The sequence below is a fragment of the Antechinus flavipes genome, chromosome 3 (assembly GCF_016432865.1).
Source record: "Antechinus flavipes isolate AdamAnt ecotype Samford, QLD, Australia chromosome 3, AdamAnt_v2, whole genome shotgun sequence".
Classification (NCBI taxonomy): Eukaryota; Metazoa; Chordata; class Mammalia; order Dasyuromorphia; family Dasyuridae; genus Antechinus; species Antechinus flavipes.
The window spans coordinates 367,756,864-367,775,263 of record NC_067400.1 but is presented as its reverse complement, the minus strand read 5'-3'; the positions used below and the strand labels follow the sequence as shown (position 1 = coordinate 367,775,263).

The 18,400-nt window shown below is 33.7% G+C and overlaps 1 protein-coding gene across 1 annotated transcript in view; it reads left to right on the top strand.

The window, feature by feature from the left end:
- The window catches only part of LRP1B (LDL receptor related protein 1B), a 2,056,943-nt gene that overhangs the window by 1,234,169 nt on the left and 804,374 nt on the right, over window positions 1-18,400 (top strand). The window contains exons 26-27 of the mRNA XM_051990638.1: window positions 4,580-4,744; window positions 4,991-5,235. Of these exons, the coding sequence (XP_051846598.1) occupies window positions 4,580-4,744; window positions 4,991-5,235 (410 nt within the window). The remainder of the gene's footprint in view (window positions 1-4,579; window positions 4,745-4,990; window positions 5,236-18,400) is intronic.

The window sequence follows — 18,400 nt, the reverse complement described above, 5'->3', positions numbered from 1 at the left end:
TAGAGATAATGTTTTCTTCAGTGGATATATGTATTTGTATTTGAACAATTATATTTTTTTAAGGAATTGCCTTCCTTTTTCAAGCTGTTGACTTTTCTTGCATTCCTCTATTACCTTTCTCATTTTTTTCTCTAACTCTCTTATTTGCTTTTTATGAACATTTCCAAGAAGCCTCTTGGTATTGAGACCAATTTATCTCACTCTTTGAGATTTCTTCTAGGGACATTTTGTCTCATTTGAATTGGTGTTTTGGACTTTTCTGTCACCATAGTAACTTTCTATGGTCAAGGTTCTTTTTCTGTTTCCTGCTCATTTTCTTTCCTTCTCTTTTGATATTTTCTCTTTTTTTACTTTTTTTGGTCAAGCTCTGCTCTAAGGCTAAAGGGGGGTATTGTCCCAAGTTTTCTGTGCAGCTTTGAGCCTTGGCTTTGAGCACAGCACCCCCTTTTATTGTAGGGGGGTAGCTTTGCCTGCTCTTTGCAGAAAACATCCTAGGTTCCCAGAATTTGCCTTCTGAGCTGGGACTGGAAGCTGCTCCATTGATTTATTCCTATACTGAACCAGGACTGAGGGTCTTAGTTGCTAATGTGCTTTGATTATAACCCTCTTACCGGCTTTCCCAGATTCTGTCTGACCTGGGCTGAACACCCTTTTCACACCAGTGAGACTGACCTTTCTTGAAGTTTTTCAGTCTGTCTTGAACTGGAGAGAGGTTTTATTCTCTCAGACTCTGTGTTCAGAGGCTTGGTTTCATGTAGTTTTCAAGAGAAACTGGAAGGGCTTTAACAGCTTCCTGACTTTACTCTGCCATTTTGACTCTAATCCCTCTTTCCATTGACCTAATTTTGGGCCATGTGAATGTATTTTGGCCTTGTTCAGTTTGATCTGTTATATTATAAAGACCTTTCAAGAATTGATATTGTTCACTATATAATGGTTTCCTTAAAGATGTTTTAGTTTATTGTTGGTATAAAAATATCTAATTCTTCCAGATAAATGCAACCACTATTGCCTTAGTTGATTCTTGCAATTCTTTAAAAAAGATTGCAATCCATAAATTCCTTATGTCCTGTGCTGAGATCTTTTAATCCTTATTAATTTAAGAAAATTAAAAATTTATTGAATGATCCTCTACTAACACATTTTCTACTATAAAATATTGATTGTCTTAGAAAATGTTTTGGTTCCATTAAAATACAAATAAATAGTACAAGCTTCCCAAAGCCTTATCAAAGCATCTTTGAAATCAACTTTTAGAAGCTCTTCTCATCTCCAACCCCCACTACTAAGATGAAATTTACATTTTGGAGAAAATTGTTCTTGAATATGTTATTTTCCTAAATTGGTAATAGTTTACTGGCAAATTAGCTGCTGTCAGATTCCCAGGCTACTATATTGAATGAAGATTGAAAGAACCAGTCATTTTTACAACAGTTTGAAGGACAGTAAGCCATATTTTCATTATCCACAGTACATATTAAGCAGTCTCCTTGGTATACTGCAAACATACTTGTTAATAAAAGATAACACCTTAATTGTATTTAATATCCATTGTATAGAATCTACCAGAATTGACTCCATAGTCTACAAGGAAATCTAAGAACTACAATTCTCCACTTGCTAGATGGAGTAAAGACAGTAGCTTTAATTGCCAGTTTTCTGAAAAATGTAGAAGAGAAATCTTTCTCATTGAAAGTATAACATAGTTAAAAGGTTCTGGTGGCTAATTCTATAAATTCATACTAAGCTAGGTCCCACAAAACATTTCTCTTTAAAAAAAAGTTCATTTTTTTACATCTTGCATTTGAATTCCTAGTATTTTAGTCACATCATTTTCCTGTAGTGTCTAGGCCAGCTTTCTCGAGGATCTCTCTAGAGTCTGGAATCTGAGATGGAACTTGAGCACACTCTCACTGGAGTCTCTCTCCAGTCTGCTTATTTCAAGTTCTCTCAGCCCTTATTTACCTTAGTACAATTACATCACTACAGCACACTGAGCATGTGTCAATTTTAGAACCGTTATATCTCATCAATCACACTGAATAAACACCCTGGTGTAAGTATCTTTGCTTCAAGTATACTTTTCTCAGAGTTCCCCAATATCTACGATCCTCCACATTTTCCTATCTTGAAGCTAATGTTGAAATATTTTTAAAAAGTGAATCTCAGCATATTTTTAAAAGTGTCATGCATATACAAAATAGAAAGAACAAACAAATATTTCCAGTTATATTTAAGCAAAGGACACTGTTGACTATTATCTGCAAAGATTTTTACTTAGGAAGAGTAGAAAGAGTCTTGAATATGGTATTAAAGGACATGTATATATTATATATATATGTAATTATTATATATTATAATATATATTATATACATGTATATATTAGCTCTGTTTCCTAACCTGAGTAAAAATACTATAATCATCTGGGCCTCAGCTTCCTTATCTGTTAAATTAAAGGTTCATTTATAATTTAGAATTTGACTTAAATAAACTTTTCCTCTAATTAACTTTTTTAAATTAAATTAATTTATTTTTTATTATAGTTTAAGTTTCAGAATGTCTCCCTTCTTTCTTGCCGCACTAGGGAAGGTCACCATTTGCCACAGATAATCACACACACACGTAAAACTGTACTATACATATTTCTATTTATCTCTTCTTTTTCTGGATGTAGATAGCATCTTTCTTTGTAGTGCTATCATAGTAGATAGTAGTTGATAGTATGTAGTAGACTATCATACTCAGAATAGCTTAGTCATTCACAGTTTTTCTTCAAACACTATTGTTATAACTATGTACAATGTTCTTTTGGTTCTGCTCATTTCCCTCTTCATTTTTTCATGCCATTTTTTCCATGTTTTTCTAAAGTCAATCTGTTCATCATTTCTCATTGCACAGTAGCATTCTATCACAATCACAGATTTCAATTTGTTCACTCATTCCCTGATTGATAGACATCCCCACAACTTCCATGACCTTCCCACTAACTTTTGCTCTAAGTATCTCAATGAATTATTTTTCTCTTATATTTTTTTAGTTATTAAGATATTTCATTCCTTTCTTTAAAAAAAATACCAGTGTGTTTTACCCCTTATTTAATCATATTTTGATTAAATATAGTCTTGAACTATAAACTCAAGTCCTTAGTAATAACTCAGCCAAGGATCCCATTCACCATGTTTAATAATGCTTATACTTATTAGGTATATTAAGAACAGTTTTCCAAGGTATCATTTTAAACTAAAGAGAAAATATAGTGTGTCAAAAGAATATGAGGGAAAGAACTATGAATGAGAACTATTTTTAGTGGTTAGAAAGGAGAGACTCAACTTTGAATGATTATTGGTGAAGAAAATGAGATAGATTTAAAGAATTGTACTTTCAAAGAAGGCTACTTAATAACTCACTATCATAAGAACTCATAATTAATATAAAGAAGAAAACATTTTGAAATTTACAATCGTAATTTGTGTCTTTCAAATTGTTAAGAAATAAGTTCTTAATTTTCATTTTTATATGATAAAAGTGGGATAGATCCTGAACTTTATAGATACAAAGTTCCCTGCTAAGTAACCACAAAGATAATTCTTTGATGCACTATCAATGAAATTTTTAGCACAAAGTCTTTATAAAGTTTAGATATTTTTGCCTAATAAGAATGTTCTAAATGTATTTCATGCCTAATTACTTTATCTACAAGCATTGTCTCCCAAAAGCCCTAGAGATGGAACCATATCATATACACATATATTAGTTGGGTATCTCCCATTCAATAATATAAGATACATAGCCTAAGCTTACAGTATGTGGGAGAAGAAAGAAATACTATTATATATGTACACACGTATGTGTGTATGCAATGGAGTAGAAATTTACTGACTAATCAAAAAAAAAAAAATCCTGGACTTTTGGTTTTTTGTTTCTTCACCTTTTTGTCAACTCTGCTAAGAAGAAATGGCATGGTTTTTATTTCCTCTGTATTTTTGATATACCTTGTTTTTAATTTCTTTTTCTACTTCTTTTTCCTTTTTCTATCCTTTACTCTTGAGAGAGTAAATAAATAGTTCAGGAAAAAGAGGATCATAGAAAAATCTCAAATTTATATATTTATTGAATAATCAGTAATCAACAATTATAATTATTTCATAAACACACCAGTTCTTTAAATCATAAGATTATCATGTTATCATATATAGATATAGAGAGATAGATAAATAGATTTTTTTTTTTTTTTTTTTTTTTTTTTTTTTTTTTGCTAAGGCCATTGGGGTTAAGTGATTTACCCAGGATCACAAAGCTAGGAAGTGTTAAGTGTCTGAGACCAGATTTGAATTCATGTCCTCCTGACTTCAGAGCTGATGCACCATTCACTGAACCACTTAGCTGCCCCCATGTTATCATTTATTAATATGATTCTACCTAAAGAAATAATGCATGTACTAATATGCCTGATTTCAAAGATATTTCATATGGTAGCTAGTAATTTATTTATAGATTTGCACTTCTTTTAACTTAATTGACAAACATGCCATTTTAAAAATGGTGAATTGAATAATCTGATTGTTTCTTTCTTGTTAGAATTCTTTTTTGGACAGACTGGGATGCTAATTTTCCTCGTATTGAGTCTGCGTCCATGAGTGGTGCTGGAAGAAAGACTATCTATAAGGACATGAAAACTGGTGCTTGGCCTAATGGATTAACTATAGACCATTTTGAAAAAAGGATAGTATGGACAGATGCCAGGTAAAAAGAAAACAAAAAATTAACATTCAAATATTCAAGAATTACCAAGAATAATTCTTTGTTATTTTTAGGGCTGCTGTTTTCTGGGCATTCTAATTTTTTTTTTTTTAAGTTGCAATGATAGGACTATATATAAATTTGGAAAACAATGTTGGTATCATTCATCAAAGGAACTGTATTGTTTAATTTTTGCCCTATAAGAACCTGTACTTTATGAATGGATTTTTCATACTTATCTTTCTATAGGTCAGATGCTATTTATTCTGCCCTCTATGATGGAACAGGCATGATAGAAATCATACGAGGACATGAATACCTTTCTCATCCCTTTGCTGTTTCTCTATATGGAAGTGAAGTATATTGGACTGACTGGAGAACAAATACATTATCCAAAGCCAATAAGTGGACTGGACAGAATGTAAGTGTCATTCAAAAGACCAGTGCACAGCCTTTTGACCTTCAAATATACCATCCCAGCCGTCAGCCACAAGGTAAGAAATCTGTGTTAATTAATCACTCAAGAAAGTTGGATTTTATTTTGGTTTTAATCTTGAGCTTATATTGTAAAAATCCAAATTCATTGCTCAAAGAAATTTTACTTCTAGAAAATTTTATATAGTAATCTTATTATATAATATATAATAAAGAGTATTATATAATACTTATAATTATATTATTAAGAGTATATAATTATATAATACTCAAATTATAGTAATTAATAGTCTAAATTACTATTACAGTGGATTTTACTTCTAGAAAATTTGCATTTCTTTTCTCCATCTTTTGGAGAAATCTTTCCCAAGATAGGAAAAAGGATTTCTAATTTTGATATGCATTTAGAAATTTTTTCCAGTGCAGAAGCCTTATTTCCTAAATGAAATACACTCGGTTTTCAATTTTGAGAATGATCAGAGGACATTCTGCTTTTTTATATTACAAGGATCACTAACCGTATTGCGAGCATTGAATTATCTGTACTGTTTATCTGCTCCAATGAAGTATGGTAGCCATTGTTTAATGGGGGAAGTGTGGGAACATATCAAATGCTTTATCACCAAGGACAAAACTACAATGAATATAATGACAAAGGCTTGGAGTTAACACAAGTACAATAATATTAGGGCTGTTATCTGGAGAATAATAATATGAGTTTCTTGAAAAATGATAGGTTAAAAATCCTTTATATACAGTGCTATAAAAATGAAAAATATTTTCCTATAAATTAAATAAATAAAGGTTAAAGATACTCATTGAAGTTGTCTGTTCCTCCAAATAAGAAATTAATGAGGTTTCTAACACCAGGATGCTTACAAATAAGCCTTCAATGCACACATACATTTTCATCATGTAGTTAAGTGAAAGTTTATTATTATTATTATTATTATTATTATTATTACTAAAATTTTGCTGTCAAATGACAACATGACAAAAGATTCATTTAATGAAATGCTAATATGATTTCTTTAATAGTTCTTTTATGAGTTGATTTATAACTTTTAGTTGCATAACTGTGCACAGAAGTGATGCTAGGTATTAAATACCCATTTGAAGAGCTTTCTAAGATCATCTTGTAGGATAAGATATCAGACACTCAGATCCTTTCCCGAATTAAACTGCCAAACTTTCCTATTCTACTGCAAAGAGCACAATTCAGTTGGGCAAGCCACATTGTTCAAATGACAAATATATGCTTGCCAGAAAAGTATTTTCTGGAGAACTTACACAGAGCAAATGTTCACAAGGTGGTCAGGAAAAGTAATACAAAGACACTTTCAACATTTCTCTTAAGAAGTTTAGAATTGATTGCACAACATGAGCTATACTAACACAGGACTGCCCTTATCAGAGAAGGTGCTATGCTTGCTCTTTGAGCAAAGCAGAATTGAATTAGCCCAGAAAAAATACAAGAAGTGCAAAGTTAGAAAGCCATCCCAAATGTTCATAAGGACTATTTGTATCCGACTTGTGGCAGAGCATTCAGAGCCCATATTGATTTGATCAGCCATGGTCCGACACATTGTAACTCGACTCTAGCATAGTGATGTCATTTTGGTCCTCTTTGAGAACAGAGAACAACAACCAAACAAGCAATTTTAAAAGTGTGTTGACTAGGGCAGCTGGATCAGTGCAGGGGATAGAGCATCAGCCCTGAAGTCAGGAAGACCTGAGATCAAGTCTGGCCTCAGACATTTATAGACATTTAACACTTTCTAGCTGACCCTGGGCAAGTCATTTAATCCCAATTGCCTCAGGGAAAAAAGTATATTTCCTTAAAAAAGCTATTTTCATTTTTTTAAAATCTGGAAACTTTTACCGTGTAGTGTACTTTCTAGGGCCTCACATTGGGGTGTCAATGTAGTGTCCAAACTAGCTCTCTGGAGGATCTCAGGACCAGACTGAGTCTTTGGTCTTAGAGGAGGAGTGATGAGGCAGGGACCCCCCATGAATGGTCAAAGATGGAACCCTTTTATTTCAAGTTGTCTCAGTCTTAAATACTTTAGTACAATTACATCACTTTACACTGAGCATGTGCCAATTATAGTACAATTACATCACCACAGCACATCAGCATGTGCTAACTATAAGCACCCTGCTACTAATATGTAAATGCCTCTTTACTGCAAGTATCTCTGCTTTAAGTAGAATGCAGGTTGTCATGTCACCCTGATTTCTCAGGAAGGCTGAGACGCCCCCAAGAAGAGATAAGAGCCGACCTAGATATTGTCAGCAGGTTCCCTCTGTGCTGAAAGATCTTATACCACTGTCAGTGGTCCTCTACATTGCCTGTTGCTTGCAAGAATTGATTTTGTGTGTGTGCTCCATGATATAACACCTAAAATCCATCCTGACATATGAGCCATGACAGTGGGGTTTGAGGGGTATGTAATCCTGCTATATTCCCCTCAAAAAAACAAATCAACTGAGGATATTAGTGGATTGCAGGTTCAGTATAAATTAACAATTAGAAATGGAAAGCAAGAAAACTGATTTAATAATGCATGAAAAGGTGTAATATCCAGAACTAGGAAAGTAATAATCATTCTGTCTTCTGGTCTATTCATAATATATCTAGAGAATTGGAATCAATTCTGATTGTCATGGATTAGGCATAATATTGATACAGAAAATTTCTGCAGTGGGGAAGAAACTCCCCCTTTTATGAGGGGGAGCTGAAGTAACCATGGCTGTTTAGTCTAGTGAAGAAAAGATTCAGTGGATAAATGATTTCTGTCTTCAAGTATTTGAAGTATATTTTTGAGAAGCAGAATTAGATTTTTTATGCTTGGTTTGTGAAGGCAAAACTTCATATAGTGTGTGGAAACTGTACAGAGGTAAAAGTAGGCTTAATATTAAAAAAAAAAAAAAAAAAAAAAAAAGGACAAAACAAAACTTTCTATCAATTAAATTTTCCCTAAGTGGAAAGTGTTGTTTCAAGAGATAGTGAAATTTCCCTCAATAGACATTTTCAAACAAAATCGGAATAATTATTTGGTAAGTATGTCAAAAAGATTCTTGTTTGTTTATGAGTCTAATTACATAGGCTCTGATATTTTTTAATCACTGATTTAGAGCTACAGGGGATCTTGTCAAACACATTTATTCAGCTTTTTATGAGGAAATTGAGATCCAGAAGAATAAAATAATTTACCCAAGAACACACTTAGAGATCTTATGATCCTATGAATTGTAATAGTTGGCAATGTCTCTAGACTTAAAGATTGTTCTTCTACTCATGAGCTTAAAATAGTAACGTTAACCCTTTTACATTGCAGAGGTTAGGGGCATGGTATGATCTGCAAAATTTCTTTAAAATTTTTTGACCCTCCCTTCACACCAGAGAAGTCTGATTTTTTTTTTCTTTTTAGTGCATGCAATATTTATAATACCTTATTTTAAAATTTGGGCTAAATATTTTGTAATAGGCCCTGTGTCATTTGATGGTTTTGATGTATCATTTGTGATTTCTATAAAACTTCCCCCAAATTCACATTTCATTTCTTTTGCTGAACAGCAATATATAGAAACAACAATAGGAAAACTTGGGATGTGGAAGGGATAGTTGTAATTGTATTATATTTTTTACTAGAAAGGCATAGGTTTTTATTGGTAATTATGTAATTACAAAACACAAAGAAAACATGTATGCTATTTTATGAAAACCATAAAGAAATAATGAAACATGCAGCTATCAGTTCATTTCTTCCTTCTTCCCACTTATACTATTCAGAACACTATACTATTCAGAAGACAGTAAGTTATTGAAAATACAAATGAGGAAGCCTTCGCAAATCTAGTTATTGTTCCCTTATCCACACTCTAAAGTGTTCTTCTAAGATTGGAGAAAAGTTTAGTGTTGTCTATAATTTCTGGGTGCTGTATGAGGCTTATTTAGCTCATGATATAATGCTCTTTCTTTGAATGAATAATCTACACTTGCCCTATGATCTGAACACAAAACATTATATTCACTAATTCACATTTTACTCTCTTCTTCTCTCCATGACTTTGTCAGAAATTCTACTCTTCCTCCTTATCAACCAAGATCATTTAACTCTTTCTGTAGGATATTCAAAATTAAACATTTCTTTCTCTCATTTTGTAGTCTTTAATATATATCAAAATAAACCCTGTCTTCATCATTAGACAAAAGTCAGCTCAATGATCTGTTCTTCAAATTTCAGTTTTGTGTTTGTGTCCAGTTGTCCTTTACTTTTGTGAGTAGTTTAATTTTTTTTTCATTATACTTTTCCCCCTACATTTCCTTAAACTTAGATCATGAATCTTTAGAATGTAAACCTCCTTTCCAATGAAGAAAGGATAAAGGAGAACACTGAATGGAATTCATAACTTCTGTCAAACATCAAGAGTAAAATCAAGTTCTACAATCTTCAACTTAAGGCAATTCTTGTCCAGTCTTAAAAAAAAAAAAAAAGTGAGCAAATCACATGTCTTTTGTTTTTCTCGCAACCTGATAAAAACGTATCCTACTTACATTCAACCTAAAATCATAAAAAATAAGATTTGACTAACTAATTAAAACCATTTTAAATATCAAATTATAAATTTTTACTTGAGGAATCCATGTGAACAGAGTCCTGGACTTGGAGTCAGGAAGACCTCCATTTGAATATTTTGATCAATACTAGCTAAACCTGGATTTAACTTCTCTCAATATTATTTCCATATATGTAAAATATAAATAAGAATACCTCTTTATTCAAAAGCTTTTCATGATCAAATAGAATAATATCTATAAAGTATTTTATAAGCCCTAAAGCACCATATGAATATTAGCTCTTATAATTCATGATGAATTATATTGTTTATGTATTCTTCATTTGAAAAGTAACTATATTTCTTTCCTCAACTGATAAATGGTCAAAGGATATGAACAGACAATTTTTAGATAAAGAAAATAAAGCCATTTATAGTCATATTTTTAAAAAAATGTTCTAAATCAATGATTAGAGAAATGCAAATTAAGACAACTTTGAGATACCTCATCACACATCTCAGATTTGCTAAGATAACAGGAAAAAAATAATGATAAATTTGAAGGGGGGAGGGGGAATATGGGAAAACTGGAACCCTAATGCATGGTTGGTTAAGTTGTGATATGATCTAACCATTCTAGAGAGCAATTTGGAACTATGACCAAAGGGCTGTAAAACTGTGCATACCTTTTGATCCTGCAGTCTCACTACTGGATGTGTATTCCAAAGAAATAATAAAAAAAGGAAAAAGACCTATATGTGCAAAAATGTTTATAGCAGCTCTTTTTGTAGTGACAAAGGAATGGAAAAATGAGTGGCTGAATCAGTTGGGGAGTGGTTGAATAAGTTAAGTATAAGAAGGTAATGGAATATTATTGTTCTATAAGAAAGGATGAGCAGGGTGATTTAAAAAAAGCTTGGAAATAACTACATGAACTGATCCTGAATGAAGTTGTTAGAGTCAGGAAAACATTGTTCACATCAACAAGATTATGTGATGGCTAACTATAAGCGACTTGATTCTTCTCAACAATGTAGTGATTCAAGGCAATTTCAATGCACTTGGGACTGAAAATGCCAATCACATCAAGAAAGAGAACTGTGAAAATTGAATCTAAATCCAAACATAATATTTTCACTTTTTTGGTTGTTTGTTTTCTTTTTCGTGGTTTTTTTTTAATCTTTTTGGTCTAATTTTTCTTGCATAACATGACAATTTTGGAAATATGTTTAAAAGGATTGTACATATATAAGCTATATCAAATTGTTTGGGGTGGGGAGGAAGATAAAAGAGAGGGAGAGAAAAATTTAGGAGACAAAGTGTCTCAAAAATGAATGTTGAAAGCTATCTTTACATGTATTTGGGAAAAAAATCTATTGAAAAAATAAAATTAATTTTTAAGTGACTATAGAAGTATTTTAGATGCTATAGGATTACAAAGAAAAATCTTTGTCTTTTGTTTTGCATATTTTGCATGACCAAAAATAATATTCATCATGTGGCTAGCCACTAGATATGTGCCTCTAAAGTATTAACTAGGTAGATCTTGAAAAAAGATTTGTTCTATTTGCAAAGTCATACATGAGGCCCTTTCTTTATGGTAGAAACATGTTAGATGTGGTGAGACTGTCAAATAATATGCCCTAAAGAATAGGACGTCAGTAAGGAATTATATGATAGAAAAAAATGGACTGGTCATGGGATGAAAACTAGAGATGACAAATGGAAATCCAGTGTATTCTAGTGGTAGCTTTGTGATGTCAAGAGAAATTAAGGAAGCACTCTTAATGTGTTATATAGACCTTTTTATATTAGATCTCTGCCTTCTGGGAAGATGACAGAGTAAGTCAGAAATTCCAGACTCTTCATATTCCCTCCACAAATTGCCAGAAAATTGACATAAAAATGAATGTAGACAAGCAAAAATAAAGGAATAAAGGAGTTGTTGTTATCTCAAGACATCTTAAGCAGAACTTCGATAAGACTACAGGAGCTGAGGTTTGGTCTAAGTGTAAACAACTCCAGTAGTGATTTAGTAACACCACTGAATCAATAAACAGGAGATTGTAAAGGAAATGGCTAGTCTTCAAGAAATATCATCTCACCTTTCACATAATTCATAGCCTCAAAAAATTTCATTTCAGGAACTTTCCATTCATGACCCTTTACCTAATAAACAGCAGATGACTGAATAAGAGGAGTATTGAAGAATCTGATGCTGTTTCTGAATGTCAGGCTTCACAGTGCTGACCAGACACTGACCAGATCCTGGGCTATGGCTTTGGATGAGAAGTGGGTACAAACTACAGTGAATGCAGTACCAAAGGGAACAAGAACATTTTCAGGACAGCATGGCTAGAATGTAAAGAAGGAGGAGAGACATCCCAAAGGTTGAGCTTCTGGACATAAAGGACAGAATTCAGAAAACAACAGCAAGACAGATCTAACACCATGACAACCTCATCAATTATTCAGGATTAAAACTTGATTATCATAATATTAAGCTACAAAATAAAATAAGACAAAAATAAAAAGGAACCAAAGAGGAACAAAAACTTGACCATAGGTAGCTACTTTAGTTTAAAAAAAGATCTGAGTTAATATCAGAAGTTGATTATAAAGTTAAAAAAAAAAAAAGCCACACTTACCCTAAAGCATAACAGCAGATATTTACTATCTCAAATTGAGAACATGTCTCACAAAAAATGAATATTGAAAATTATCTTTATCTATATTGGAAAAATAAAATGATATTGGAAAATGCAATGTCCTTAATTTGGTTTTCTAGAGGTCTTTGGGCAGCCTTCACTTCAGTAATCACCACAAAAATAGCCAGGATTTAAAATCCAAATCCTTTATTATCTCTTTCAAAGTCTTGTCTCCTTTCCTGGGACCCAGTTAGCTTTTGTAAAGGCCTTCTGGAGTCTTGGTTTCAATGGAGAAAATGAAGGAAGAGAACCTGCCACCAAGGTGGTGTGAGATGGCATGAATGAATCTGAGTCCAAGTGCTTGTGTTTTAGCCTCTAATTCACTTGTCTTCCCTAATTCTGAACCCAAGTTCTCTCAGTCCCCCAGGAGAGCCACCAGGAGCCTGATTGAAGGTGGAAATGAATTTCTCTCCTTGGCTCCAAGAGCTTGGTTTATATGCTCTACACTGAGTATAAACCAATCATCACTAGGAATCCATTATTTGTTGTAAGATTAAATCAATGATACTGAACTTAGAGAACAGTCAAGCACCATGCTAAACTAGATAACCGTTGTATCATCAATTCCACTTAGTTAGTACCTTGTAAAAATCCTTGTTTCAAGTTCAGAGTTTTGGCACATAACAGGAAAAAGTAAAATTTTTAAAAGTGACTATATAAGCATTTCAGATGCTATAGGATTACAAAGAAAACAGTCTTTGCCTTTTATATCATAGTTTTGCATGACCCCCCAAAAATAATAATCTTCAGGTGATTAGCCACTGAAGATGTGCCTCTATACTATTAGCTAAGTAGATCTTGAAATGAAATTTTGTAAGAATTTTTAAAAGATTTCAAAAGTCAAATGAGAGAATGAGAAAAAATAGAAAAAAATTCAAGAAGATTATGAAAAGACAGTGTTAACTATTTGTTTAAAAAAAAAAAAAAGATGGACTTCTGGCCAAGATGGCAGAGAGGAGGCACACAGCTGTGTAAACTCCGCGTTTTTCTCTCCCTATCCATCTCAGTATGAACCTCTGAATTGATGCTTGACTGAAAAAAAAAAAAAACCTACAAATAGTTACCAAGAGAAGCCATCTTTGAGACTCATCAGGAAAGGTCTGTTTTTGCTCGAGAGCAGGGAAGGTTTTAGATCGGAAGCAGGCTGCGGACAGCAGCGGCAGGGAGAGCAGGGAAGGCGGCTCTGAGCCAAGCAGAGCAGAGAGGGGGTGGGGTGTGATCGCAGCATTGTAGCAGATTTGCTACAGAATTGGATACTTTGCCCCGGCAGCAAGCCAGCAGCCCAGCAGAGAAGCTAAAAACACCAAGGGACAGGAGGGGGGGTAGCGGGGGGAGGGAGGAGGGAGGGTGAAGAAAACAACCCCAATAGCTGGAGTCTCTCGGGACCTGGCCACCCCTCCCCCACAGTGTCTCAGCACGCTCTCCGATCTCAGAGAGCAGGCGCAGCACAGCCATCGCTGTCCTCTTGGGGCCTCACTGCTGCCCACGAAGTCTGTAGAGGAAGCTCGGTAACATCACCCAGCCCCTCCCCCCTCCCAAAGAAAGCAGCCTCCATTCAGGGGTTTTTTCTTTTGTTTCTTTGCTAGTTTGTCTTTGATTATTAGACAGAATGAGCAAGAAATTGAAGAGGACTTTAACCCTTGACAGCTTCTATACAGATGAGAGCAGACTCTAAATCCTGAGGAGACTAAAAACAGTCTCCAGATGAATCCCCAAAGGAGGAGATCGTCTGTTCCTCAGCACAGATGAACTTCATAAAAGAAATTAAAAAGGCTCTCACAAGGGAGCTAGAAGAAAAATGGGAAAAGGAAAGTGAGGCTTGGCAAAAGGAGAGGGAGGCTAGGCAAAAGAGTCTGGAGAAGTCATCCCACTCATTTAAAGAGAGAGTGGATAAAGAAATAAAATCTTGAAAAATAGGATTGGTGAACTGGAAACAGAAAACAGCTCTCTAAAAAACAAAATTGGCGAAATGGAAAAAAATTCCACAGAACAAAAGAACTCAATTGGACAATTAGAAAAGGATTTTTAAAAAGTGAGTGAAGAAAATACTTCACTGAAAATCAGGGTCGAACAAATGGAATTGAATGACTCGAGGAGACAAGAAGAATCAGTCAAGCAAATCCAAAAAAATCAAACAATGGAAAAGAATGTGAAATACTTTCTGGGGAAGACAACAGACCTGGAAAACAGATCCAGGAGAGACAATCTGAGAATTATTGGACTCCCAGAAAAACATGATGAAAAAAAGAGCCTGGACACTATATTCCAGGAAATTATCAAAGAGAACTGCCCAGAAGTCATAGAAACAGAGGGTAAAATAGACATTGAAAGAATTCATCGATCACCTACTGAAAGGAATCCTAAAATCAAAACACTAAGAAATATAGTGGCCAAATGCCAGAACCCTCAGATGAAGGAAAAAATACTGCAAGCAGCTAGAAAAACCCAATTCAAGTATCGAGGAGCCACAATAAGAATCACCCAGGATCTAGCAGCATTCACATTAAAGGATCGAAGGGCCTGGAATATGATATTCCAAAAGGCTAAGGAACTCGGTATGCAACCAAAAATAACTTACCCAGCGAGAATGAGCATCTTTTTCCAGGGAAGAAGATGGACATTCAACGAAGTAAGCAAATTTCACCTATTTTTGATGAAAAAAACAGAACTTAACAAAAAGTTTGATCTACAAACATAGAACTCAAGAGAAACCTAAAAAGGTAAAAAGAAATCTTGGAACTATATTTCTGCTGTAAAGATGTATAAAGAATACATGTATACCTTGTTCTAGAAACTAGAGATAGAAAGGACATTGCACCAGAAAAAGGGTAAAGGGGGGGTACTACATTTCACAAAGAGGCAAAGTAAACCTATTATATCTGAGAGAAAGAATGGAGGGGGATGAATATAGTGGGTCATCTTACTGCCATCAGAATTGGCTTTAAGAGAAAAATTTTGGACATATTCAATTTATGGTGAAACTTCTCCCACCTCATTGAAAAGTGAGAAGGGAAAAGTGAAAAGGGAAGGAATAAGCTAAGCAGAAGGAAATACGGAAACTGGGAGGGAAAGGGGTAAGATAGGGGGAGGAACTCTAAGGCGAGGGAAGGGATACTAAAAAGGAAAGGCTGTGAGAAGCAAGTGGTGCTCACAAGTTTAATACTGGGGAGGGGGATAAGGGGTAAAGAAGGGAGAAAAGCATAAACAGGGGTTGACAAGATGGCAAGTAATACAGAATTGGTCATTTTAACCATAAATGTGAATAGGGAAAACTCCCCCATAAAGAGGAAGCAGTTAGCAGATTGGATTAAAAGCCAGAATCTTACAATATGTTGTTTACAGGAAACACACCTGAAGCAGGGAGATACATACAGAGTAAAGGTAAAAAGTTGGAGCAGAATCTACTATGCTTCAGGTGAAGTCAAAAAAGCAGGGGTAGCCATCCTGATCTCAGATCAAACAAAAGCAAAAAATTGATCTAATTAAAAAGGATAAGGAAGGGCACTGTATCTTGCTAAAGGGTAGCATAGATAATGAAGCAATATCAATATTAAACATATATGCACCAAGTGGTGTAGCATCTAAATTCTTAAAAGAGAAATTAAGAGAGCTGCAAGAAGAAATAGACAGCAAAACTATAGTAGTGGGAGATCTCAACCTTGCACTCTCAGAATTAGATAAATCAAACCACAAAATAAATAAGAAAGAAGTCAAAGAGGTAAATAGAATACTAGAAAAATTAGATATCATAGATCTCTGGAGAAAACGTAATGGAGACAGAAAGGAGTATACTTTCTTTTCAGCAGTTCATGAAACCTATACAAAAATTACCATATATTAGGACATAAAAACCTCAAACTCAAATGCAGTAAGGCAGAAATAGTAAATGCATCCTTTTCAGACCACAATGCAATGAAAATTACATTCAACAAAAAGCCAAGGGAAAGTAGACCAAAAAATAATTGGAAACTAAATAACCTCATACTAAAGAATGATTGGGTGAAACAGTAAATCATAGACATAATTAATAACTTCACCCAAGAAAACGACAATAATGAGATGTCATACCAAAATGTGTGGAATGCAGCCAAAGTGGTAATAAGGGGAAATTTCATATCTCTAGAGGCCTACTTGCATAAAATAGAGAAAGAGAAGGTCAGTGAATTGGGCTTGCAACTAAAAATGCTAGAAAAGGAACAAATTAAAAACTCCCAGTCAAACACTAAACTGGAAATTCTAAAAATAAAAGGAGAGATCAATAAAATTGAAAGTAAAAAAAAAAAAAACTATTGAATTAATTAATAAAACTAAGAGTTGGTTCTATGAAAAAACCAACAAAATAGACAAACCCTTAGTAAATCTGATTAAAAAAAGGAAAGAGAAAAATCAAATTGTTAGTCTTAAAAATGAAAAGGGAGAACTCGTCACTAAAGAAGAGGAAATTAGAGCAATAATTAGGAGTTACTTTGCCCAACTTTATGCCAATAAATTTGACAACTTAAATGAAATGGAAGAATATCTTCAAAAATATAGCTTGCCCAGATTAACAGAGGAAGAAGTAAATATCCTAAACAGTCCCACCTTAGAAAAAGAAATAGAACAAGCTATTAACCAACTCCCTAAGAAAAAATCCCCAGGATCAGATGGATTTACATGTGAATTCTACCAAACATTTAAAGAACAATTAACTCCAATGCTATATAAACTATTTGAAAAAATAGGGATTGAAGGAGCTCTACCAAACTCCTTTTACAACACAGACATGGTACTGATACCTAAACCAGGTAGGCTGAAAACAGAGAAAGAAAATTATAGACCAATCTCCCTAATGAATATTGATGCTAAAATCTTAAATAAAATATTAGCAAAAAGATTACAGAAAATCATCCCCAGGATAATACACTATGACCAAGTAGGATCTGTACCAGGAATGCAGGGCTGGTTCAATATTAGAAAAACTATTAGCATAATGGACTATATCAATAACCAAACTAACAAAAACCATATGATCATCTCAATAAATGCAAAAAAAGCATTTGATAAAATCCAACATCCATTCCTAATAAAAATACTTGAGAGTATAGGAATAAATGGACTTTTCCTTAAAATAGTCAGGAGCATATATTTAAAACCATCAGTAAGCATCATATGCAATGGGGAAAAACTGGAACCTTTCCCAGTAAGATCTGGAATGAAGCAACGTTGCTCACTATCATCATTATTATTCAATATTGTATTAGAAACACTACCCTCCGCAATAAGAGTAGAGAAAGGGATTAAAGGAATTAGAGTAGGCAATGAGGAAACCAAACTATCACTCTTTGCAGATGATATGATGGTATACTTAGAGAACCCCAGAGATTCTACTAAAAAGCTATTAGAAATAATTCGCAACTTTAGCAAAGTAGCAGGATACAAAATAAATCCCTATAAATCCTCAGCATTTTTATACATCACCAACAAAATCCAACAGCAAGAGATACAAAGAGAAATTCCATTCAAAATAAGTGTTGATAGCATAAAATATTTGGGAATCTATCTACCAAAGGAAAGTCAGGAATTATATGAGCAAAATTACAAGAAACTTTCCACACAAATAAAGTCAGACTCAAATAATTGGAAAAGTATTAAGTGCTCTTGGATAGGCCGAGTGAATATATTAAAGATGACAATATTCCCTAAACTAATCTATTTATTTAGTGCTATATCAATCAGACTTCCAAGAAAATAATTTAATGACCTAGAAAAAATAATAACAAAATTCATATGGAAGAACAAAAGATCAAGAATCTCAAGGGAATTAATGAAAAAAAAAAAATCAAATGAAAGTGGCCTAGCTGTACCTGATCTAAAATTATATTATAAAGCAGCAGTCACCAAAACCATTTGGTACTGGCTAAGAAATAGATTAGTTGATTAGTGGAACAGGTTAGGTTCACAAGACAAAATAGTC